Raw genomic sequence first — 26523 nt, 5'->3', positions numbered from 1 at the left:
GTTTTGAATGTTAGCTGTTACAACTAACCGGACAGGAAGAACGGTAGTCCAAGGGAAATGGAGCATGAAATGGTCTAAGCTGGGAGAGGTAGAGCTGATTCCAGGCCTGGAGGGGAAATGGGCGGGGATCAGATTTCTTTCACCTCTTGTGGCTGCAAAAAGGTTTGAGCCCTTGAGAACGAACATTTCCACAGGTGGTCCTTGGAGCTGAAAATGCAGCCGTGGAGAGGATATACAAGTGCTTTGCGATCCGTATATCATCCACGCTTGTAAAGATCCCATAAAACAAGTGGTGGTGGTGGTGGTGGTGGGTTCATGCCACTCTCCCACTGTGGAGCCACTGGCAAAACTTGCCTAGAATTAAATTTTAATGCCAAATATTTTCCTAGCGAAGCTGAGAATTGAATCCAGCACTCCAGTCAACCGCTCTGACTGCTGGCTTTCCATAAATACAGGAGGGTTTGTAATCTGTTCTTTTATTAAAATGTGCTGCGAGAAAGTCAAGAGTTAGGCTAATCAGAAACTCGGAATACACTGAGCAGTGAATGCTGTGTAAACAGGAGAATAGGACGATTTCAGTCACGCGGTTCTTGCACGGAAGAGTGCTTGCGACATTCATCTCCCTATTTTGTTGCAGTTTCGGGTGTTCACAGCCCCTTTCCATAAGGTGGGCTTCGCGGATTTCTGGCTGGCTGATCAGCTTAACAGTCTGGCTGTGATTCTCATGGACCTGGAATACATGATCTGTTTTTACAGCTTTGAGCTCAACTGGGGGGACAAGTTGGCAGATCCAGGTATGGCCGTGGGGGAGAGGATATAGTAACCACCATGTGTGATCACATTTGCTCTGTACATATTGAAAGATACTTGCTTGTCAACAGAGTTTTGGCTTTTTGTTCATAATGTATTGCTCAGGCATTTAATATACAGCTGTCTGAATACATTTGTTTTGGCCTTTTTTAAAATTTACAGTGCCTATTAAGAGCTTAGACCTGCTGGCAAAAATGCATATGATAGAAAGGTTTCTACCTCCTAGTTAAAACACAGGATCTGTCATGGCTAAATTTTCACGCAGAGAAATTACCATCTTTTGTTCTACAAATCTGCTTAACCAAGTCTGCAGTCTTCCTCTGACAGATCAGATGGTGGCTCCTTGGGCCCGAGGAAGGTTTCATACTTGGCTGAGTGAAGTGATGGGATATCACATAAACAAAATGTAGTAGCTTGTAAGGCCTTTATATGATATATGCTCAGGCTGAACTGAAAGCATGAAATTCAATGTTGAATGCTTACTGAAATCTCACTTCTGTCAATTTCACAAGACAGCATTCTTGGTGAAAATGGAACAATTTGAAGAGAAATTGGGAGAGGTTTTTTATTTTACCTTTTGACGTTTGTCCTCTTATTCTTTGCAGCTCCTAAGTTTTGCAACTCCTATGCCTATGGTGTGCGAGCAGTTGTTCAATGCATTCCTGCTTGGTTGAGATTCGTCCAGTGCCTGCGCCGATACCGTGATACCAAACGGGCCTTTCCCCACCTGGTTAATGCTGGCAAATATTCCACTACCTTCTTCATGGTGACATTTGCAGCCCTTTACAGCACTCACAAAGGTACTGATGATCAGCCCAGGTTCTTCTCCACAGATGGCAACATTTCTTGGGCTTATCAATTCTGTGTCTTTAGGAACTACAGCATTTTACAAGGGAAATCCTGGCTGGATCTCTCAATGTGTTTTTAAACCTTAAAAAGCAGCCATGGGGCCCAACTTGAATTGTGGTCATGGGTGTTAGGTAGAGGGTTTAGCGCCTCTTGTGTTGTTTTCCTGCTAGAAATCATCACACCAAGTTGCTGTTAGCTCCTGTGGGTTGGGGGAGGAAAGGGACAACAAGGATTTATGATCCTCCCATTAGCAGATGGGGGGCATAGGGGAGAGGGTTGAACTTCCTCACCCCCAGTTCTGTGGTCTCAGTCAACATTTGGGGGAATCTTAGCAAGATAACTCACTCATTGTGTAATTCCCCCCTTCTGCTTTGGAATCTGATGGAACTTCACGCAATGGCTCCGTGAAACCAAGTCAGTGTGATGGTCTTTCATGCCTGTTGCTTAAAGCTCTTCAATAAAGTGAACATTTTCTTTACTTTGTTATACAAGCACTACATGTGAACAAGCACTACATGTGAACTTAGAATAGAAACAATGAAATGAGAGTTTGGAATCTGGTCCAAGACGGAGGTTACATGCTTGTCTGCAATGGATAGTCACACGTTACAGAGCCCGTGCCATCTTAAACATTTCGAGACTTTGGGCGAAACATACAAACTTCCATTGCCCTTTTGCAGGTCCTAGCTTTAGGAAAAATGGTCAAGGTGGGAAGTAATAGCTGTAAAAAAAAAAAAAATTCTGACGGGGCAGGGAAGAGTCACATTTTCCCCTAATGTTTTTGGTGTGAAGGGCAACCTTCAAGCTGCTAGATGTGTACAAAAATTAATAGCATTTCAGATCTGTGTAACAATGTTCTTTTGGCATTTTGCTAGTGGCTTGTTGGATCAAACGGAATAGAGAGCTAAACCATGAAACGTGTCAGGTGCTAGAAATCAGCCTTTTGACTTTCATGTATAATTTTTATTTTCCCGCAAGATGATGGGGCATTATTTCCAACCCATTAATCTGCAGATTGAGCTCTCTGATCCTTCATGTTCCCTCATCTCCGTGGAAACCAAAATGACTTTTTTTTATCGTTGCTCTTTTTGCGGCGGAAAGAAGCTTTTTAGTTCCTTGCGCCTCAGGCAGTCACTGTGTCTGCTTTTGTTCTCCTCCTCTCAAGTCCCATGTCATTCAGGAGGTGTAAGTCTGTTCCTGGAACTACATGACTGATTTGTGACACACTTTGGCGAAAGCAAATGTTTTGAGCCATTTACTCACCTGCGGGTACAGCAGAAGAGCAGTTTGAGGAACTGCAGATTTGAATAAACTTTGATGGCCCCAGAAGCTCATCATCCTTTTCCTATAGATTTATATTTTCTGGATCATCAAGAGTACACGGATTTGTTAGCGTGCCTTGCTGCCGCTCGATAAAAGGTGATGATAGTTTGATGAGAATCTGAGAAGACCCAAGAGCAAAATCCAAACACTAACACTTACAGAATAGTTTGAGATACTGACGTGAGCCGTAGTTCAAAATGAGCAACATTCATGGGAGACACTGCATTGTATGGGGTGCAGTAGATTATTTGCATTAATGATGGCTTAACTGGGGCAAGTGTGTTGCCTTAGACCTCTTAACTCATAAACCGTAGACTTGGTGGAATTTTGTAAAATGTTCTCAGGAGTCCCCCCCCCCACACACACACACTTTTCCTCCAATTATGATTGCAGAAAAGTTTTAAAATTTCCAAACTTAAACAAAAATTTATATTTGTGTGTATGTGCGCAATAAATATGACTATATTTTTTCTTGGTAGTTTTACTAGTGTTAAGATCTTCTGTAACTTTTTGTTCCCCTCTTCCCCACACTCTCCTTAAACTGTTTTAGTTCACCCTGCTTTCAGGTTGCCTTTATTTGTTTTAATAGATTTGAACAAGCAAGGTTGTTTTCTTAAAACTAATTTCTCTTTTCACCCGTGGTCTGTTTCACACACTGTACAGCAGCAAACACTGGTTTGCATCATTCCACAGGAAGATGCAGTCAGTCCCAGAGCCTGTACATTAACTTGTGTTTGTCACATTCACACACCACTTTTTAAAAGTGTATTGTGACAGCCAAACCTGGGACTGAGAAGTAAAAAACCCAAAATGTCACAGAAATAATGTTTAATGTTCATTGGTTTTGACTTGCATATGAAAGGGTTATCAGTACAAAAATCTGTGTTTGCCCTGGGTGTCAAACTTGAAACTGAAGTCAGTGTGAACCTACTGTCTTTCACTTATGGTGATAGGAACCTGATTGGCTCCAACATTAAAGGGTACACTTTTCATAGACGTGTCCTATCCTCTTACAGGATTGTGGATGCTGATCCAGAGAGTGAAACCAGTGGCTGTGCATATGTGATGTTTGCCTGTGCTCATGGCCTTCCCTATTCACTTTAGAGGCAGAGGGCTGGAGCAGCTGTATTTGTGCATCCCATTGCATGCAAGTAAAGCTGCCTCTGACGTTTAAACGAATGTGGAAGTCTGTGCAATGGAATGCTTGATCAGATCTGTTCGGTTTTACCACTTTGCTATAAATAACCAAGAATCTGGTTAACTGTGCCACATTTTGATGACAGTGACAGCACATTTGGAAGAACTCACACGGTAATGGCAGCACCTCTAGGTCTTGTTTTATCCCAGAGGATGGCAGGGCAGGCCTGGGAAAGACATTGGCTCTCAGACATGCTTGTTCCTGCCCTTCATGGGAAGGCAAAGTACCTTGAGCTGGCCCTGGGATAGCCCTTGTTTAAAAGATATCTGTGTAAAAGTGGCAACCGTGAATCTACTGTAGTAACTGCAAGCCATGATGAACCTTCCTCCCAATCCATACTCTCTGAGAGGCCAGCCCTATGCACATTTACTGTAAAGTCCCAGTGAGATCAGTTGGAACTACTTCCCAGTAAATGTGCAGAGGATTTTTGTTTATAAAACCAGAGGTTTTGTGCATGAAATAGTTGGATTTGCCATCTTGGAGAATCTCCAGTAAGGTATAGTGATTAGAGTGTCAGACTGGGTTGTTGGAGACCCACGCTCAAATCCCCATGCTGCCATGGAAGCTCACTTGGTAAAGTTGGGCCAGTCACTCTCTCTCTCTCTCTCTCTCTCTCTCTCTCTCTCTCTCTCTCTCTCTCTCTCTCTCTCTCTCTCTCTCTCTCTCTCAGCCTAACCTACCTCACAGGGTTGTTGTCATGAGGATAACATGAAGGAGGTTAGAACAAGCTGCTTTTGGGGTACCTGTTAGGAAGAAAAGCAAGGTATAAATATTAAAATAAAGAAAATAACATCGCTTCAAAGGGAGGGAGGGATGTGCACCAACTGGAGATAGAATGAATATGATAACAATCACAGTCGTCTAAAAAGCATCATTAGGTGTCTCTTGTGACAGCTGAAAAGCCCATTGTAGCATTTCATGCCATGCCCATCAGAACTCCACGCTTATCTTAATGTTTGCCCAGCCTTTTGCTTCAGCCACAAACTAGGTAGCATCTTGGATAGCCTTGGTTCAAGGCTGAGAGAGAGAGAGAGAGAGAGAGAGAGAGAGAGAGAGCACACCTATAGAGGCAGCATCCTAAGGCAGCCCAGTATTTGGGGAGAGAGAAAATGGGAAGCCAGTTCTTTGCTATTAAGAATGGATATTCTTCTGAGGAGAGTGCGAATGTAAGGAAAACAGGGGAGGGCACCTTATTGCTTACCACCTGAATTGTGCAGAAGAGCAGAGTGATAATGGTTGCCATGGTAACAGAAGCATGTTCATTATTTTTTCAAAGCCTTCTTTCCCTCATCCCCCTCCCCAGTGCATTATGTTCTTATATGCCAGTCATTGACTTCAGGAAGAAATGGATGTGTGTGGGAGGGGAGGGGGCAGGGGGCTCTGAGCCACCAGCCTAGAAACCTGTAATCCTGTCTTAGGTCAGGCAGTTGTTGGCTGCCCTCATCTCTTTGTGTAAGAACCACTGAACATGTTACAGCTTTTTTGATAGGATTGTTTTCCTTCATTGATTTTTGTAGTCAAGGAAATTTCTGGCTCCTCTCCAAAGTCTGAATCACACATCTACACATTTGGGTAGATTAGCTTGCTGCTGACCCCTGCGGGACAGAATTTTCCACAGCCACATCAAATGCTTCCATATAAGCAGCATTATCTGTGGCTCAGCACACTTATGTAAGTAATTCTGATTGAAATTTGTGCAACAACATCCATATACTCTATTTAGGCTCGAGTTGTAGAGACTGCTTTCTGTGGATAAAGCTATAAGTGAGATATTTATTTATTTAACAAAATGTATGCCTCGCCTTTCTGCTCTCATAAGGGCTGCCAAGGAGGCCAACAAATTAAAAACGTACATAATAAAAATCACATCATAAAAACTATCAAAGCAAACAAAAATCATTAAAACAAAACCAGACCTAAAATATATACAAAAACATAAACATAATTAAAATATTGGGCAGGAAGGAGGTGTCACTGAGGGAATGGCAATGAAACAAAAAAAGTTTTCACCAGCTGGCAACAGAAGGGGACAGATGGTTCTCCCTTGAGAGAATTCCAGAGTGTTGGTGCCATAACCAAGATGGCCCACTCTTGGATTGCCACCTGCTTTATCTCAGAAGGTGGGGGCACCTGAAGTAGGGCCTACGAAGATGACCTCAGTGATCAGGTAGGTTCATAAGAGAGTAGGCGGTCCCTCTGATATGTTGATCCCAAATTATATTGGGCTTTAAAGTCAACGCCAGCACCTTGAATGGCACCTGGAAACAGATTGGGAGCCAGTATAGATGAGCCAAGAGTGGAATGATATGGTCCCTATGACGTACTCCAGTCAACGTTCTGGCAGCTGCATTCTGCACCAGTTGAAGTTTCTGAGCAATTTTCAACGGCAGCCCCAATTAGAGCGCATTCTAATCTAGATGTAACCAGCACATGTGCAACAGTGGCCAGATCTGTTCTGCCCAGGACAGGCTGCAGCTAGCTAACCACCTGAAGCTGGTAAAAGGCACTCCTAGTCACGGCTGTCACCTGCTTATCTAGCAGTGGCCCTGGGTTCAAGAGCATCCCCAAACTACAGACCTGTTCCTTCAAGGGGAGTGCAACACCGTCCAGAATGGGTGACACCTTAAATCCTGGCTTAGACCTTCTGCTAACCAGTAGCACTTCCGTCTTGTCAGGATTAAACTTCAGTTTATTAGCCTGCACCCACTCCAAAACTGCCTCCAGGCACCAGATTAGGGATTCTATAGCCTCTCTGGGATTAGCTGAAAGCACGAACTAGAGCTGAGTGTCTGCATATTGGTGACAACTCAGTCCAAATTTCAGTTTCATGTAGATGTTAAAAGGCATGAGGGGCGAGATGGAACCTTGCAGGACCTCGCATGCCAAAGGCCAAGAAGCTGAGCCGCAGTCTTCCAGCACTACCTTCCGACGGCTACCATCTAGGTAGGACTAGAACCACCGCAGAATTGTGCCTCCCGGTCCCAGAAGGATATCAGTGACATCAAAAGACACTGGAAGTTCCGGGAGAATCAACAGAGTCAGACTCCCTCTCTCCATCCCCCAGGGTAGGTCATCCATCAAGAAGAACAAGCCTTTTTTATTCCCATAACCAGGCATAAAACCAGACTGGAAAGTATCTAGACAATAGACTCCATGCAGGGAAGCTTGAAGTTGTCCAGTGACCACCTGTTCGATCACCTTGCTCAGGAATAGAACATTAGAGACTGCCCGATAGTTAATTAAGATCTCTGGGTCCAGGGTAGGCTTCTTTTTTAAGGTGAGGGTGACCAGCCCCTCTCTCAAGGAGACATAATAATTCACAGTGTGTTTGTGCACTTCTATTAGCCTGTTTTTCAAGCTTCTGTGTTCTAAAATGTGTTCTAAACCCATTATTCTGCAGAAGTCGTTTGTGACCGTACTGTACCTGTTCTTTTATTGAATCTTGTGGTGAAAGTATTTGTTTGAACGGATTCATATTTGTAGCCTGAAGATGTTCATGGGTATGTGTTTGCCGTGTTCTGTCACTTTACTCAAATATTTCCCCGCAGGTTTTCTTGTAGTGTATTATTTTGCAGCCTTACTACTTTGAGCAGTAAGACATTCAAGAGGAGCTTCATAGCACATAAGCTTCTTGGGAAGAAACAGTATTGGAGACTTGGGGCATTTTTGTAATCTCAGTCCAGCTGACAGGCAGATGAGATAGTAGGAAGACAGAAAATATACAAGCAAGCAGTGCTAACTCCAAAGTGACATCACTTCAGCACCCTGCCTCCAAATTGTTTTAAGCTTGAAATCTTGCTGGAATCTTTCCCAGACAGCTTCAGAATCCTGCAATTTCTTTCTCCACAGTGGAATCACATGAAAAGAAAGGCCCCTTTTCAGTACTAATCTAGGCAGGTATATGTGGTTTGTTGCAGAAGCTCATCCCTCAGGTGCCCCCCCCCCCCCGCTTGCTGTTAAATTCCAGGCTTTACAAAAACCACAAAGGAGAGGGCCAGGTTGCAGGTCTGAAGACGAAGGATTGCAGCAGTCTTGAAAGCTAGAAATGTGTAGTGGCATGTCTCCATTGTCCCTATAATGTGCTATGTTCTTGCAATAATTCTGCAAAGGCCCATTCAACCGTCTGTGCTGTCATAAATACCAGTTGCTGAATGAGCAAATGTGGGCAATTGTTCTTATTTGATTTAGGAAAGCCAATCCATACTGCCCTCCATTTGGTCTGATTATATTAAAATGTCTCATTGCTCTCATTTTTGCTGCTTGCCTTCTAAAAATGCATAAACTTGGAAGGATGTGAGACAGAAAACGGTTGCAGGATAAAAGAGTCTGATAGCCACAGCTCCTGGAGGCCTCCTCCTAAAATTCCAGAACCTTCGGCCAGGTGTGAGAGCCAGACTTTTAGCATTACAGAGAACCCTGACTTTTGAGGCACTCTACAGCTTTGTCTTCTTTCTCTGGAGCTCCTTGCTCCCTTCTCATAATCTCTGTCTTTCACACAGTCCTTTTCAGATTCTCATTAATACAGACTCACTCAGAATAATTTTTCAGTTGTAAAGTAAACTTTTCCTTCTGCCTATTTGGCGGAAGTGCTGCCGTAAGTTCAGTTGTGATAATTTGGGTGTTATCCAATGATGAGTCTTCCTGGAGTGCTTCTTCCAAAGTTAATCATACAGCCATTGAAAATTGAAGCCATTGCTTTGACTTCTGTGCCCTTTCCAGATGATCCAAGCAGGAATAGGGAAAGGTGAGCTGTCAGCAACTTGAGAATATGGTAAAGCGTCAGATCTATTTCAGGCTATTTAATTACCATCTATTTCTCTCACTAAATGAGTTCCAGCAACAGACGTTAATTAAAAGGAGCGGGGGGGAATCTGTTAACCAAACAGCTTGATCAAGGCAGCTGTTGCTACATGTACAAGTGAATTGCTTTTTTCATCTCTTAAGTAGTATGGTCTCTTGCTAACAATTGTACCTATTGCTGTGTGTTTATAAAGACCAAATTGGAAGGCTGCATCATCCAGAGCGACAGTTTTCAAACTCTGTTCTGCTGAAACCTGGGGTCACTTAGATGCTCATCAGGGGTCACTTAGATGCTTATCAAGGCTCCTCCTCAAAAAGAATTCCTAGGTAAATCTTTTTTTAAAATGTGCAAAACAGCATTGACCTATTGTGCAGGCACAACTATAGCTGTATTCAGGCATCACGGACAAAGCATATCGCTGAAATTCAACCCAAACATCATGCAGAAGCAAATCACGAGTCTTGCTCTGTTTCATGAGTCCCTGGCATTTTGTCCTCTTCGCTCCCTTCCACCCTGGTGGTCTTCAGTCTAATTCCAATTTGTCATGACATCTCACTCCAGGAGCCTGGGCAAATTGAGGTTTGTTCCTTCCCCATGGAGCAGAATTCAAAGCTAGTGTCAAGTCAAGGTTTTAGCACCCTAGTTTCATAGGGCAGATGCAAAATTCCAGTTTGTCCTGGCACCTGCATTCAGATGTCACAACGAATTGGAATTAGACTGAAGAAGACTTCTGAAAGAGAGGAGGAGGAAAGGGGAATGGGATTAAACACCATGACAGATCAGTGTCTGTCACAAACACATCTCTGTTTGGGGTCTCTGTGTAGATAAACATTGAAAGACTTTTCTGTTCTGGCTGGATGGTGAAGGATTCATTTTGGATTTCACAGGCCATGTTTCTAGCTCATAGTCCTCCTAGTCAGAAGCATGAAAAAGCTTCCTATCTTTTTTTTCCCCCTTAGTGCCAGAACCACCAGACTTACAGACTGCAACAATTGATTGATTTTTTAAAAAGCTACTTTCATGTTACTGATGGTGGAAGTTAAAAATCCCCTTGTAGACTAGAGAAACAGGAATAATGTTTTCTTCTTTAATATTCCTTTTTAAAAATATATATGTATATATTTGCCGGAACATGGTGGTACACTTAACCATTTTAACAGGTGCAGGGGCTCACATGAGAGAAGGATTTGTTGTCATGAGTTGGGCTGAGGACTAGCCAAGATTGATTTGGAAAAACATAACAGGTGAAACACTGGCAAGATAAATAGCCGTACTTGAATAGAAATAGTTTCCCCCTCTCTTTCTGCTCACTGTTGGCCTCTGTTCAACTCCCTTTAATGTCTTCTGTCATAATACGACCTCGACACTGCTGTGTCCCAATATCTAGTCTACCAAATACACATCACATTTTAACCAGGGCTTTTTTTTCTGGGAAAAGAGGTGGTGGAACTCAGTGGGTTGCCCTCAGAGAAAATGGTCACATGGCTGGTGGCCCCGCCCCCTGATCTCTAGACAGAGGGGAGTTTAGATTGGCAGAGGACAATCTAAACATTTTAACAAATGTTTAAACCAAGGTGTCAAAAGTGGATAGCCACTTTTATGAGAAATGAGAGTGCGCTTGGCTGCTGATATTACAGCATACCTTGAGGTGGTTATCTTTTTTTTTTCATTTGAGGTATTCATAAGCAGAAAGTTACAGAAGATGTACTTCATCCAGCATGCAGGCACAGTTTGACTCAACATACCAACAGGCAGGGTTTTTTTTCTGGGAAAAGAGGTTGTGGAACTCTCAAGAGGGAAATGAGGAAGAAACACACACGAGATTCTTTGAAATCATATTATTTTCAAGCACTATTGCCGAGCATTTTCAAGAGGTGCCGGAACTCTGTTCCCTCATGTTCCCCCAGAAAAAAAGCCCTGCCAACGGGTGCTTGTTCTTCTATTTTAAAGTACCGCTTGACCATCACAGGTGACCAAAATGGAAGAGAACCAGGTGGTTACAGTTGGTGGGGGAGGTTGAACTTTTCACATGATGATCTCAGTCCTTAAAGACGCATGCTATGCACTAGAAAATTTCCTGAATATCATATGCTTGTTTAATGTGATTTTGTAGGGTATTTAATTGTGATAGCTGTCTGATGGACTGTGGAGCAATAATTTCTGCCTCCTTTCAGTGAAATGATTTGCGGTGGTGTTAAAGCTCAGCCTTTAAGGCAGATGGGTTTTAATGGTTGTAATTTCCAGGGAAGTTTGATAAATGCTGTTTAGATTGCTTAATGGGGTCTGCCAGTTAATGGAGACCAGAGAGCACTAAGGAACAAGGTCTGTAAAAAGAGGGCAATGCACTGAGATTTTAGTCCTTTAGGAACTCAAGAGGGAAAAGGTTCATTCCTCAGTGAATATAAAAGGAAAACAAGTTACTTGATCTAGTAAATTATGTTCAAAGACTCGAATTTCAGAATGTGCAGACATTTTTTTTTTAGAATGGTTTGGCAATTGAATATTTCATTTCCATTTCTGCAGAATTTAGTGTTTACAAAGTTTAACTAATATACAGATATGAAGGAATGGACGCACAAGTCCTGGTCCCTCAAATTCTAGGAAGTTAGAAAAACCCTGCAGCCGCCCCACATCTGTTTTACACCAACCCCCTTTCCCTTGCTCCAGAGAAGATACAAAACCTCTCAATGTAGTAAATGCTGCCACCAGCAAATCTGAAAGAGTATCCACGCTAGATGGATTTGTACATCTAGCTCTCTGTATCTGCATTGCCTAGTTGCCAAGTCTCCCATTTCAATCACAGCAGCTAATGTGGGGACAGTGAGTTGCATCTTCACAATTTCTAGCTGTCGCATTCAAGGGATGGCAATAATCCTTCATGGTTTGTGCTGCAAGGGGAAGAGAACTTTAAGAGTCCATCCCTCTCTGGAATCATTCTGGTCTTCCTGGAACAAATTACCAACGAGTTTTTGTCTTCCTGGAACAAATTACCACCGAGTTTTTTAGCTGTCCTAATCTTTGTCCCTTCAGGTTAGTTGTGACATTCCGGCAAGTTAGAAGATGTTGAACCTTTTGTTCATTCTTTGGCTAGAGCCATTTCCATTTGCACAACCTGAGCTCTGGAGCGTTCTGTGCTTGGGAGAGAGATGACTCATCTCCTGTAGTTTTCCTTTTGCTAGTCTTTTACCAGCCTTCCAGCCTCCGGAGCTTTTGTAGAGTGTAGTCCCAATTAGTAACATGCCAAGGTGGCTTCTAAGGTGGAGGTCATTTCTCCACAACAGAAGAACAAAGTAAGAAGAGCCCTGCTGAGTCAGAACAGTGGTGCATCAAGTCCAGCATCTTCTTTCACACAATTGCCCACCAGCTGCCCTGGAAGGGTAGCAAACAGGATTCAGATGCTGAGGTCAAGCCCTTTCCCTGATGCTGACTCCTAACACTGGTATTCAAAGGTTTGTTACTTCTGAAAATGAAGGTTCTTCCGCTTCATCACCTATCCAGAATAAATACAGATTGCCCAAATGTACATGTAGTCAGTTGAAAATCTGGGGGAGTTCCCCTCCCCCAGGTGTATAAATTGGATTGCTTATAAATGGGGCTAGATTTTATATTTAACCCAAGGGGTCGGAGGAAGAAGAAAGGGGGGGTCCTTTCTGCGCCCTATAAGAGGAGCGCTCTCTACAGGCTGCTCTACTAGGCTACTCTCAGTTCTTCAGCTCAGAACAGGGACCTTAATCTCATGACACGGCATGGCCTTTTTCCTGGTATCCTCTCCTCAGACAAGGAGCAGAATAATCCTAATAGGGAGTTACATGGCTTGGTTTGAGGACAGGTCTTCTTTTTAAATTTTATCTCATTTATACCCTGCCTTTCTCCCCTGCGGGGACCCAGATTGGCTCACGTCATTCTCCTCTCCTCCTTTTTTCCCCTCACAACAAACCCTGTGAAGTAGGTTAGACTGAGAGGATGTGACCGGGCCAAGGTCACCCAGTGAGCTTCCATGGCAGATCGGGGAATCGAACCAGGGTTGCCCAGATCCTAGTTAGTCTCTCTGACCACTGCACTACACTGGCCAGAGCAATGCTACCCTAATTGCTGCCTGCACGGTAAACCACCTGAAGCACCTTACGGAAGCCGCTTGGTGTTCTTTGCAGACAAAGCAAGGCTGCGTGTGCCGCAAATACTGAACGATCCTGCTGTCTGCTCAGTGCCTCTGAAATTAGCAGGGCATAGCGAAGGTGCCTCGATCGACGGAAAGGCAGAAGTGAAAGTGCAGTGCATGGGGCTTTGCTTAATAGGAATCTCCAGGCCTTTCACCCATGCTCTGCTCTTCAGTTTGTTGTCTAAGAAGCTACTCGTATCACATGTGGCTCAGTTGGATGCAGTCGGGATCTCTGGAGAGATGCAAGGCGTCTAGCTTGGTAGGTGGCAGGTAATGTTAAGACTGAAGTCAGAAGGACTGTATCTTACTGGAGTGCTTATTTTTAAGATTAAGGCAGCTTTTTGATAACCTCCCCAGGTTTCCTTGGCCCTATTATCAATGGCTTTTGGCAATCAGCAGAATCCACAGGTAGCTGCAGCGGCAGACCCTCCCAGAATGCTTATCATCTTAGCCATTGTGCTGAGAGTCAGGTCTTCGATAACGTACGGCAAGCTGCATTGAATATATTGTTTGCCTTCTCAGGGATAATTCAAGAGGGTCAACAAAGAACATTCAGTAGGCAGCAAATTCGATGTTAACTGTGTTTGCTGTGGAAATATTTCAGTTGTGGACAGTCTGCATTTTCCCAAATGGCATAGAATGAAAATCTGAAGCAACAGTTCTTTGGTAGTTTGGTATTTCTTTCACGAAGGGCATGTTAAAGTGGGAGGCAGTTCAGCCATCTAGTTGTTCTGGCCCAGCTAGTTGAGAGAGAGGATTGTCGACTACAGAGAAGAGCATCCTTTTGGTACTCAGGCTGCAATCCTGAGAACACTTTCCTGGGAGAAAGGCCCACTGAATAATATGGGACTGATTTCCTCCTTAGAACTGCAGCCTCCATTTTCTAGATTCCTGTTCAGAGCATGCTTTGTTTTGTTTATAAGTACTGTAGAAGATCATTAATAAGTGAGAAATGATGGCATATTCAGTACAGTGAAGGTTGTCTCTTCCTTGCATCAACTGCTTTCTCACAAATACTTAATACAAAACAGTAAGTTTTGCAAATAGTATCATGTTTCTGTGCAAGCTAATGATCTTGCATTAGAGAGCAAAATGCAGAGTGTTACTAGAAAGACATTCTGAAAACACAGGAGAAAATGTTGAGGACAAACCGGCAACGTGAAATGGTCGTTTAGTAGAAAATTGCCGGTGCATTTCGCAGATTTTGTTCATGGCTGTTTAGTAGGTAAATGGACACCCTATGCATTTTCTTCTGGTAAGAAAATCTGTGCCTCTAAGCATGGCCATGACTATATTTAGAGAGACCGCTCTTAAGTTTTACCGGAAGAAAGTGTCATATATCTGTCTAAATACTCAGTCAAGTACCCTGATGACAGAGGAATGTATTGGGAAAGTCACCTGTTGAAGTATTATTGAGTTTTTGCCTTAGATTTTTACCTGCATTTGAGCTACTGGGCTGGATCCTACCAGACTGTTCTGCTGCCCTTAGGGCACGCTTTTTGCAGCAGAAGTATTCCGCTGACAAATGAACCTCCTCCACTTGTATCAACAGAGGGCTTCCTGTGCCACAAGAATACGCCAGCACCACTATAACAGACCAGTAAGAATCCCTTCCAGTGTCTTTAAATTTGCATTCACGTGGACACATGAAGTTGCCTTATACTGAGTTAGACTATTGGTCGATCAAAGTCACTGTTGTCTGTTCAGACCAGCAACGGCTCTCCAAGGTCTCAGGTAGGGTCTTTTACACACCTGATCCTTTTTAGCTGGAGAAGCTGAAGATTTAAACTGGGATCTTCTGCGTTACTCTCCACGGAGTCATGGCCCCTCCCCCTGTTGTGGAGACCTAAATTTATCAGTTCTCCCTGATTCGGATATCACCACAGAATGACTCGGTTTCACCAAAGCACTTAAAATGTTAATGTTAAAGAAACAAAACTGTTGTTGCTAAGCTCTGTATCTGTTGTTTCCCTTTCATTTCTCTTCATTCTTTGTTTTTCTCTACTGGCAAATGAAAATATTCTGATTACATTTCAGGATTTGACAATCTACGTTAAAAACCAATGCAAATTTAGCAATTTACACATGTTGCATACATTTGCTTCACTGTAATAGTGTGCAATATTTGTCAAGTTTGTGACACCTTTTTTTTGGTATAGTGCTAGAAGAGTTTCAATAAGTGAAGGAGAAAAGGGAACAAGAGTAGACAGGACAATATTAAACATCACTAGGAAGGGTTATATACCCTTGAAATGTACAAAAACTCTACCCCTAGCCTAATAATGTAGCCTTTGCCTGGCCGTGCTTGCATATAATCGTTTTGTGACTCTTCCCTACTAGCGATATTTGAAGGGAAACAAGCATGAAGTTTGTGCTCAGGTTTGAGGCGGATATGCCCACTTAAAAAAACCAAAAGCCACATCCCAATCTACATTCCTAGGGAAAGTTACTGCACCGTAGTTCAGACATGATGGTGAAGATTTTTTCCTAAGGTGGGAGGGAGGTATAGAAAGTAATGTGAGAAACTGTATTGCTTCCCTTAACATTCAAATCTAGAAACTTTAAAAGAGCTAACGTAAGAGCCAAACTGCATGATATGTGTGACGCAAGTTGGGTTGGACAGCCCCCTATTCAACTAGCAGTCACATGTATGAGCAGGGAACTCACCTTTGAAAGCTGTTTACCCCATTGTGGGGCTGCATGCATTCTGGGATCATGTGGAAGCCGTTTCCACTTAGGAAAATGGCACAGCAGGAGAGGCCGAAGCCCCTTCTCTTCCTGCACAGTGCTCCCAAGCCACATTGAATGGCAGAGCACTTTGGAAAGTGAGTTCCCCAATCATACATGTGACTGCTAGTTGCATTGGGGGACCCCCGGCCCAACCTTCCATCACATGTATCATGTTGTTTGACCCAAAGGTTTTCCAAAATCCGTGCAAATTCAGTTTTACACCAATGACAGCAAAGACAAGTTCTTGAAATAGGTAAGGAAATGCTTTTTTTTGTTTCACCTAAATGGATGGTGGGTAGCAGGTGTTTAAGCAGACTGGCTCTTTCTTGATCTATTTCTTATACCCTTTAGCTTTCTAATGCTTTCATTACATGAAAGTCCACTGGCAGAAGCTGTATTTGTTTGAGGTACTCACAGATGTTAGCATAACCGTACACAGCAGGTATTCCTTTTGCATGTATAGATATTAAAGGCACATCGTGCTTGGGGGCTGTGGCTAGAATACCAATGGCCTGATTTTCCAGCCTTCCGAACAATACTGAAGAGGACTACTAGGAGTCACCAGTGGAGATTGAGATATAATTGCTTGCCTAAAGCAACAACATCTTTCTATTACATCACCTGAATACTGATGAGGGAACACAACAGGGAAGAAAATGTCAAAACGAATCTCAGAACCAAGAATTTGGGGTGAGGGAGGAAGCCGGTGGTGCCTCTGTGGGCAAACAATTTAAGATGCAAGACTAGGAGGAGAGGAGAGGGCAGTATTTTCATTATGTTTGGGTTTTGGGAAGATTTGTGGCGAAACCTTGACATATAAATGTTGTGTTACCAAGGTGTGTAAACAACAGAAGGGCAAAACCCATATATAACTGCTCTGGGGAAGAATAATGCTGGCCTATGGATACATAGGCAGAAAGATCTGCTTCTGCAAATGGACACTTTCTAGCTTGATTGCTAAAGCGGCACAAGAAGTTAATAGAGTTCTCTGTGTCATCAACTCCCTTTCTTACCATCACTTGCTCTTTTGTTAGCCCTTTTTGAAAATGATGTACATTCACCTGGAGATTGCCTTTGAAGTACAATTATTTTTTGCTCCAGTGTTTTCACTGTCCTCCCTATTTAAATATTTCTATAGCTTGAGAGCCTATGCCAAAAGTCTTATCAATACAACACGGGAGTGTGGAACAGAGAGTTTTGTAGCTCTGAATTACAGGACAGGCTCTTCAGGAACTTGGGGTATATACCATACACTTGAGACCAGTCAATGCATTTAAAATGTAAAGAAGAAGAAGCGATTGAGTCACAACCAACACATGGCGACCCAACCATCGGGTATTAAGAAGAGATCTTTTTTTAAAAAAAAAGATGATACAAGGAATTCTCCTAGCAATAGGTGGTAAATATCCAAATAGTCTGTGTAGGCTTTTTTCTGGATGTCAAGAAAACCATACTTTGTCTTAATTTCAAGCCATGCCCATTGGTACTGTGGTCACAGATGGTCACAGAGCATGTGGTTTGTGCATCTGGGGCGTGAGGGATCTCCTGTGGCACATCAAAAGTCCACTTTATTCCAGCATAACTTTTTGCAAGTAGCAGCTTACCGTTAGACCCATGATTCAGTATGTGTCCAAGGAGGTGAGTGCTGTCTCACAAAAGCTTCTGCTGGAACAACTTTCGTTAGTCTTTAAGGTGGCACTGACTCCTGATTTACTTTGCTGTTATAGACTAACCCCCTCTGGAAAGATCACCTTGGCACATCATAGCCACCTATGTGCATGATTATTTTCCCTGCTCTTTCAGTTTTAACAATAAAGCTCAGTAACAGTAAAATGGGGAGGTCTCATGTAACTTTGCAGTGCTTTTCAGTGTTAATTGTTTTCCATTACCCGAAAACAGGGAATCACCTAGGACAGTGTACAGGTTTTTTTGGTAGTAGTTGCTAAGCATAGAAACCTAGTGATAGGAAACCAATTAAAGATGCAATTAGTGCTCATCTCATTGCACCATCCTTTTTTATTATGAGCTAATTTATAGGCAACCTGCAGCTGTTTTCTCTGGAAACTACTTTGATTAAAGGTTGGTTGATCCCTACGGCCATGTTCGCATGTAGATCAACAGCTCTAATTTTTGTAGTGGTTCAAAGCGACATGTCTAATCTCTTTATATTCACACATGTTTTAAAAACAAGAAGCCCTTCCCCCTTGAATAATACTGCATTGGCTGTCATGATGTAGATATCCCAGGGTTTTGTATGTCCTGCAAACCAGCTGCCTATACTTTCTGTGCTACCTCCAGAGAAAAAGAACAGTTGGCTCCACTTCAGTAACATTAACACAGAAAGCTATCTCGAGAGATAGGGAATGCCTCTTAAAGAGGAGCCCATATTTTTGTCATAGAATTTGGAAGGGGTCTTAGAGGATATCCAGTCCAACCCCTTTCCTCAGTGCAGAAATTCACAATGACAGCATCACCAACACAATCTGTTTAAAGACTTCTTAATGCAGTCTGTTCTGCGGCTCTTACTGTTAGAAAACTTTTGCTAATATCCTTTTCCTTTCCTTTAATATCTTTTTCCTTTCCTGGTACAGCTTTTTTGGCCATAGCTGTAAGCCTGATCCTGCATTAACAAACAAAGACCAAAATACTAAAACTACTATTGCCAATCACAAAAATTTCCTAATTTTAGGCTGGATTGCTAAAAGGTAGGATGCCAGTGACCTGGTAATGTATGGGTCCTTATCTTGTAAAAGAAAAGAAAGGCTCTTATTAATATTTGTGAGCTCATTATTCTCTTGTATCGATGTAATCCATCTTTGTCTCTCCTCACTGAAATTTGGGCATTCAATTACTAGATGAGCCAAGGTGCTTGTCTTCCCTGTATTACAGAAACACATTCTGAAAAGGAAATTTTCAAAAAGCAACCTTTCATTTCTGGAGTTAGTACAGCGTTCAGTCTAGCAGCCAAGAAAATATCTCGATATTGAGGTATCGTCCAAGTCAATAGCCATAGCAAGCACCTGCTGATCGTAGTTTCCTTTAGCTTCAGCCATAGTCTAGTTCTAGATATGCTGTCGAATGCAGAGTGTAAGCCCATGAAGGCTACATATAAATGATTGTTTACTGTAGTAGTATACTTTTCAATCAAATGAGCCAAGACCGGGCAGCGATTGACTGCAGAGCATCCTTGGTGGAACCGACCTTGTTCGTCACTCAAAATTTCTAAATCCTCCATCCATTCTTTCAATCTTATGCTTAAATAAGCTTCATATAGTTTCCTGATTACTGAGAGGAGGGTAAATGGGCAATAGTTCTGTGGGTCCTGCCTTTTCCCTTTATTCTTGAAGATCGGTACCTCTAGAGCTCTTACTGTTAGAAAACTTTTGCTAATATTTAGCCAAAATCTGTTTCCTCATAGTCTCTCCCATATATTTTGTTTCTCAGTTTAACCTCATTATTGCAGTGAATTCAGAGTTCTTCATCATCAGTTTAAAGAGCATTGAGGACTTAAAAGTTCCTTTGTGGATGTGAAATAATAGTTCATGTGAACATGGTAGTTTTCAAACTCTGTCTCATAAACATGACAAGGTGCTAGCTTGGGTGGGCATGCATAAAATAATTGGAACGCAGTTTGTGGGAATGTGTGTATAATATAAAAAAGTAATGACAAAACAGAGGCTTCAAAGCCTTAACATTTAAAGTATTTTAAACCTTTATGTTTTGTTATCACTTAATTACAAATAATGGATTGGATCGTACTGGAAATACCCACTGATTGGAAGGATTTCTGTTAGCAAAACGTGACTTTTTCACTTTCCCTCTCCTCTTGCAAGCCAGAATGCGCCCTCCCCCCTCCTCTGCTTTTGTGGGTTCAGAACCTCCCCCCCCCCCAGGAATAGCTTGGAAAGAAAGTCAGAGGTCTGTAATGATGGAGAGAAGCACTGAAAATTTCCCCCCCCCCTTCCATCTTTGGACATGTTAGGTGGGATTCAACCCTTTATAATTTAGTGTGTGACTGCATCTTTACAAGGAACCAGAGTCTGTTTGTTGGCTCTGCTGTTCAGTTGCTTTTACTCTTTATTTCAAATACCTTGTGGATTGTGAGACTGCTAGGAGGCCTGCTGTAGGAAAATAAGATTGGTGAAGAATAAATTACAAGATATTTGACGGGGGAAAGGGGATTAACAGACGTTAAATAAATAAATGAAAATAAACCCCAAGTAAAATAAGACCACAAATATGATCTTGCTTATTTTGGCGTTCTTTTAATAAAGAACCTTTAAACTAAATACAGAGGGAAATGGCTAGAGGGACTGCTAGGAGGCCTGCTGCAGGAAAATAAGATTGATGAGGAATAAATTGCAAGATATTTAACACCAGAAAGGGGATTAACAGATGTTAAATAAATAAATAAAAATAAGCCCCAAGTCAAATAAGACCACAAATATGATCTTGCTAATTTTGGAGTACTTTTTAATAAAGAACCTTTAAACAAAATTTTGTAGAATTTTGAATTTTGATTTACTCATTGAGTGTGTCTCATGCTCTGAGCCTAATGCGTCCCCCTTTTTTTTTGCAAGAATTGTTTCACATTTGACATTTGAGATGAGAAATTTCCAGCCAGTGTCTTGTTTATGATGATCTGAATATCAGCAAGCCCTGGGGGGAAATCAGTGCCATTTGATTAAGCCTCTTTTTGTCTTTTGAGAAGAACAGTACAGATAAACTATGGAAAAGAAACAAGGCAATGCTGACCAATGATGCTATTGCTGGAGTGTAATCAAGCAGTAATGAAGATCTTATGGTTTCTGAAGACATAGCGCTGTGTTGTTGCATCGTAGCTTGAGATTTTTTTTTTGCAATAAACCATCAATTAATACCGAATTTGGATATGCACAGTTGCGCTTATTTGTGGCCTCCTGGTGCCCTGTTTTCCCACCAAGTGCAGAGAGTGCACATCAAAAGGGGTTAAATGGGCTGGTTTCCAAGAACGGGATTAAAGGTATTGAAGCATGTTACTAGAAATGTGCATTTAAGTTCCTCATGAGTGCCAAATTTCTTGTAGGGAGAAGTAAGGCCAATTTTGCACATGCAAATTACGCTGTAATATAATGGGCTTCCCTGCATGGGTTTTTTTCCCCCATTGGTTCTAGCCCCATACAGCTTCAATTTATCCCCTCATTTCCACCTTTAGTTTTCACTCCCCCCCCCATTTTTCCCACTGGGTCTTTTGAGACCATTTTTACACCAGCCTCTTTTTCTTTTGAAGCTGATTCTGAGTTGCCTTTGTTCAGAATGTTTCTTTCGGTTTTGTTTGTCCTGCCCACTTCCACCCACCTCCAGCCCACTTTCTGATGATTGGTTGTTCATCATAGTCAAGCCACTCCTCCCTCCCCCCCACCTTTCTTCCCCTCCTGATTTCACTTTCAATCTTCTTTTTAATCATCACCTTCATAACATTATAATGACCTAACATTACACTAAAAGATGCAGCAGGTTCTCTGAATCTCCAGCTTTCATTTTTTTAAAGAAAGTCAGTCTCTAGCCCCTTTCCTTGTGAAAATATAAGGAAAAGGGCATATCTTTGCAAGGGAGGGGGCTAGAGACTGACTTTCTTAAAAAAATGAAAGCTGGAGATTCAGAAAACCTGCTGCATCTTTTAGTATAATGTTAGGCCATTATAATGTTATGAAATTGACAATTCTTTTAAAATTCAAAAATCCGCTGCTATAGATAAAAAAAGGGGAGTGGTCCTATGGTGCTACCAATAATGCCACAGATGACAACAGCACCCTCTCTTGGAAATCCTGATTATTCAGGGCAAATGAATAGAAGAAGAAAATAAACCAACTCCACAACTATTAAAGAGGGAGGGCAAATGTTCCGAAGAACTGTACCCAAACCGATTCCAGTGTTTGTGGATCGACTGCTAAGAAAATCAGGAATAAGTTGAGCATGCAGAGAAGCCCAAATTCCCTGAGGCTGTGTGACGGTATAGGTCATCTTAGTTGTATCTAAGTACACCCCCAAAGTATAACCCATTATGGTGTGTGATTCTATTATTACTTAAATACATTTCATTTTAATTCCATATATTCCACAGAATCTGGGTGGAATGTTCATTGAGTATTCAAATGCTTGTATAAGAGGGAGAGAGAGATTGAAGCAGCAGTGAGCCTGGGTGGATTCCCTGCAGAGGTAGTATAAAAATTTGCTAAATAAATTAAGAGTTCAGCCTTGTCAACGAAAGCTGATGCCTCAAATAGATTGTTGCACTCTTTAAGGTGACACAAGATTCATTGTTGCATTGTTTGTTCTTCCTTAGAATAACAAGTTTGGTCTGTGTGTGTGTGTGTGTACTTTTTAAAAAGCTTGCATGTATTCATGTAGAAAATCCATAGGCAGTCCAACCAAGATTCACTTGTATATTTGGCCACTGCCCTTCATAGCCCACCTGTGTTACATTAGAATTGCTAAGTGGAGTGTGCTTCATTACCTGTTCTAAACTGACCATTGCTTCTAAATTTTCCTCTATGTCCAGGCACTTACTTCCACCTACTGGGCAAAATTAGAATGACCGGGGGGGGGGGTTGTTGGTGATTTAACTATTTTTTTAATGCATGTCGTTTCTTTTCTAATTGGTCAAAATGGTGTGTCAATTCCAGTAAGACAGGTTATATTAATGATTCTGTAAGGCAGACCAGTATTTAGTTTCCTTACTATAGAAAGAGGAGATTCTAGCTTGCCTAAGTTCACTTACTGATTTTCTGGCTTTTCTGACTGCGTAGAGATCTGAGAAGTGGAATTTCCAGCTCTTAGTAGGCCACACACTTCCTCCCTTTTCTCTTACTTAATTTATTTTTTAGCATTTTAAATCTAAAAAAACTAAATAGGGCTGCTAGAGTGTATCACACTCTCTTAACAATATTCAAATCAGATTATCACGACAGGCCAAGATACAACACCAAGAGAACCCACATTCCATGCAAAACGAGAGATTCATCAGTACAGAGCAGGAAGATGAAAGCATTCAAGATACCTCTAAAGAATAGTAACTTAAGTCATTTAAGATATGCATCAGAGGCCCCATTCTTTACGTCCTCCTCACCTTGAGAGGTGATGGGGGTGATTTCTAGAGGTGGAGACTTTTCTGTGGTGGCACCTTGCTTGTGGACTTAACTGCCAACATTGTTTTACCTCACTCCATGTTTGTTAAGCTTTAGATGCCAAGTGAAATCACTGTTATTTATTCAGACATTTTTTGAGTGGGTATGGTTGGGTAGGGGGAGTCTGGCTAAGAAGCTCACATCCTCTATTTACATCTGTTTTGAGTTTAGGTTTTTCCTAGGTAGATTTTAGCTGATTCTAGCAGCATTCTTTTTTTGCTGCCATTTTACTTAAAATGATACTTTACCTGTTATTTTTACAGTTTGTTGATTTTTCTGCTGCTTCTTTTAGTTTTAAATTACTGGTATATATTCTAGTGTTTTCTGTGAGTCTGGGGGTGGGTGGGCAACAGATATTTTAAATCAATGGACCGTTCTCTTCTATAGCATACTTATTTCTCCAAAATCAGTATCCTTTGCCGCATGTAAAAAATACATTTTCTCATGCTGAGAGGGCAATGCAATCATTTTGAAGAGGAATTTCCATTAGGTTTTTTCTCTGTTGCAGTAAAGAGGTCTTATTTGTTAACAACCTGCTCCTTTATTAAGTTTCAAATTCATATATTTTGAGATGCTTTTTCACATGTGAATAAGGTGGGTGGATTTTTACAAATTGCTCTTGCTTTATTTCATCCCATCCTTCTTCCCAGAAACTCAGGGAGGCACACATGATTCTCTTCCTCCGTTTTATCATTTCAACACCATGTGAGGTAGGTTAAGAGAGCGCATGGATGTCTCAGTGCCCTTTAGTGAATTTCCCGGCTGAGTGGGGACTCCGACTGACTCATTGTCTGATGTTCTAGCCACTACACCACATCGCATTGGTTCATACCTGCGTTGTTTAAATTCTTGGAATGAATATGCTACTCATGTAAAGTGCTGTCGACACAACTGGCCAAATGAATCCAGTGAGCACATATCTCCATCTCTTTCCCTTGAAAGAGCTCTGCTTAGATCTATACAACACTGTTTCCTTCTTTCTTGCAGATCAAAAACACATCGACCACCGAGTGTTCCTCTACCTGTGGATCGTCTTCTATTTTATCAGCTCCTGCTACACTCTTATCTGGGACTTGAAGATGGACTGGGGTCTCTTTGACAAGAATGCTGGTGAAAACACCTTCTTGCGAGAGGAGATTGTCTACCCACAAAAGGTGTGCGTGCAACTGTTTTTACCACACGGCTTGAATCTGTGTCAAGATATTTTTCTGGTCTGAGCATCTGTTTAAGCCGAAGAGTCCAATCCACGCTTTACAGGGAAGAATGAAGCCTGCTTTACATGTGAAAGAGAATGAGAGCGTAAAATGCTTTGCACCACTTTAGTCTGTAGGTGGAGGATCACGTTGCTTCACAGTTTGAAAGTTCTCCCATGTTATAAAATTCCCTCTCTCCCCCCAAAAATAACAGAGCAGAGCAAACAGAGAGGCGGAGTAGAAGCTTTCTTCCTGTTGTTTCTGACTACAGAGAGGTTTTTTTAAAAAAAATAAAAGGAGCATTGATTAGTAGAAGCCACTACGTGCCGCCTGAGGTAGTGCAATCCATTTTAACACCTCAGCATTCTACCGCCTCATTCCCTTGCCTGTGTCAAAATCAGGCCTTGAATAAGGTAAAATAAAGTGGCTTCTTCCTTTGGAGCTCGCATGATATTATAGAGTCAATAATAACAAACAGGTGGCCACACAGATAAGGAAGTAGGGTCGGATGAGAGAAGAATTTTGTTTTCAACCTGTGAATGGCTCCCACATGGGGTGGAGGACGGTACACTTTTCTGGGGCCCAGAGGTCCAAGGGGGCCCAGTCAAGGCTGCATTCCCTGTGACCATGAAGGAAGAATGGAGGATAAACTGTAGGTCATGCCTGAGGTTATTTATAAAAACTTATTTCCTTGTATCTGTTGTGCAGATCTTCTGACATTTGCTCAAGCCAATCAGAATCCTCCTGGCAGGAGTGGGGGAGGGACCTGGTACTTACCTTGTGTCATGCACCTGTTTCTTTTTGTGCATGCACTTTGCGCATGCACCTGGCAGTTGTGTGATGATGTCACTTCCTGAAGTGATGTCATCCTGGGGCCACGAGCATGTGCCCGTGCTTTGCATAGAGCTAATTCTGGTTTGTCTGGGGACAAAAATGGTCCCAGCGAAGCACAGGAGCACGCCCATGGCCAATATGATAACATCAGTTCAGGAAGTGACGATGTCATGCCCCACCAGGAGCGCGCCCCATGCGCGGTTTCCTGAGTTGCCTGTCGGTGGTGGGGAATCTCTATGGCGCTTGCCCTGGGAGATTACCAGCCACTGGCAGGCAGCTGGGAAGCCTAAATCAGAAGCAGTGTTAGAGCGGCAATCTCAAGCAACTAAACTGCTGGGTCTCCTGAGTCTATTGTATCAAGAAGTCCCAGTCCTTTTCTCTTTTAACTATTTACCTTTTCCACTTGATACTTCCTCAGGCCTACTACTATTGTGCCATTGTTGAGGATGTGATATTGCGTTTCACATGGACTATCCAGGTCTCCCTTACCACCATGGAGATTTCTCCATATGCCTCAGACATCATTACCACTGTGTTTGCACCACTTGAAGTTTTCAGGTAAGATGTATTGACTGTATCAGTGATTCCCAGGCTCTGCAGGAGTCTGTGCTTTTCTGCAAATTGTCCAATATGGCATGTAACCCCACATGGGACAAACAATTCTTTGACCCCCTGAACTCCTCTATGTGGCCCAAATGCACTCCCTGAGCCAGCAGTGGCAGCACCCAGAATTTCAGCTGAACATCCCATCCAGCCTTACAAATGCAAACGGCTAGCCTTGTGAAGATTTAGAAAATAGCTAACTCTGTGTATCCGAGAGCTAGAAATCAAAGGGGAATTTGAGCAGGCTCATGTGAGCAATCACACAAGGCTTTGGGTGTCTTCTGTAATAGCCGGTCCTTCTTCCTGGTTCCTTTACCATCTTTTCTGCAATCCAGGCACCTTTCCCCCCCCCTTCCCACTCACATCTCAAATGTGCCAGAACATTGGAAAGCCTGGAAAGAGTTTATGAGCGTGCATACTTTTTATTCCACGTTCGCTACTAGTGTTTCTCTGGTGCAAACTACTCTCAGCCCCCGCTCTCTAATACTTGCAGTGTGGTGGCATTTTAATCCCTTTTCCTTCTGTGAAGCTCACATCAATACATTCTCACAGTGGTCTTGTGAAGTGGCAGATTAAGTTAAGAGACGTTGATGTGACCAAGTCAAACCAACAAGTTTAATGTTTAAGTGAGGCTCTGAACCTAGGTAATACACCCCCATTTGACTCATAACAATCGAACTCTGCTGTGTGTTTTTTCCTCCAGCATCTGATGTGCTTAAGTGTCACTTTCAGAAAGAACAGGCTGTTACATACAACTTAGAAATCCATCCATCATATCGGGGAGCAGTGCAGGAGCCTCACCCGTCTTTGCTTGCCACCAGGTTTTCAAAGAGGCGGGAAGATTTTTATCCCACTAA

The 26523-nt window shown here is 42.3% G+C and overlaps 1 protein-coding gene across 1 annotated transcript in view; it reads left to right on the top strand.

Moving 5' to 3' along the window:
* XPR1 (xenotropic and polytropic retrovirus receptor 1) overlaps positions 1-26523 on the top strand; it is a 165264-nt gene that overhangs the window by 129529 nt on the left and 9212 nt on the right. Inside the window, exons 10-13 of the mRNA XM_054979432.1 lie at positions 638-794; positions 1416-1610; positions 24024-24190; positions 25482-25621. Coding sequence (XP_054835407.1) covers positions 638-794; positions 1416-1610; positions 24024-24190; positions 25482-25621 — 659 coding nt within the window. The remainder of the gene's footprint in view (positions 1-637; positions 795-1415; positions 1611-24023; positions 24191-25481; positions 25622-26523) is intronic.

This window comes from Eublepharis macularius, chromosome 5 (genome assembly GCF_028583425.1).
Source record: "Eublepharis macularius isolate TG4126 chromosome 5, MPM_Emac_v1.0, whole genome shotgun sequence".
Lineage (NCBI taxonomy): Eukaryota > Metazoa > Chordata > Lepidosauria > Squamata > Eublepharidae > Eublepharis > Eublepharis macularius.
This window is presented reverse-complemented; position numbering and strand designations above follow the sequence as displayed.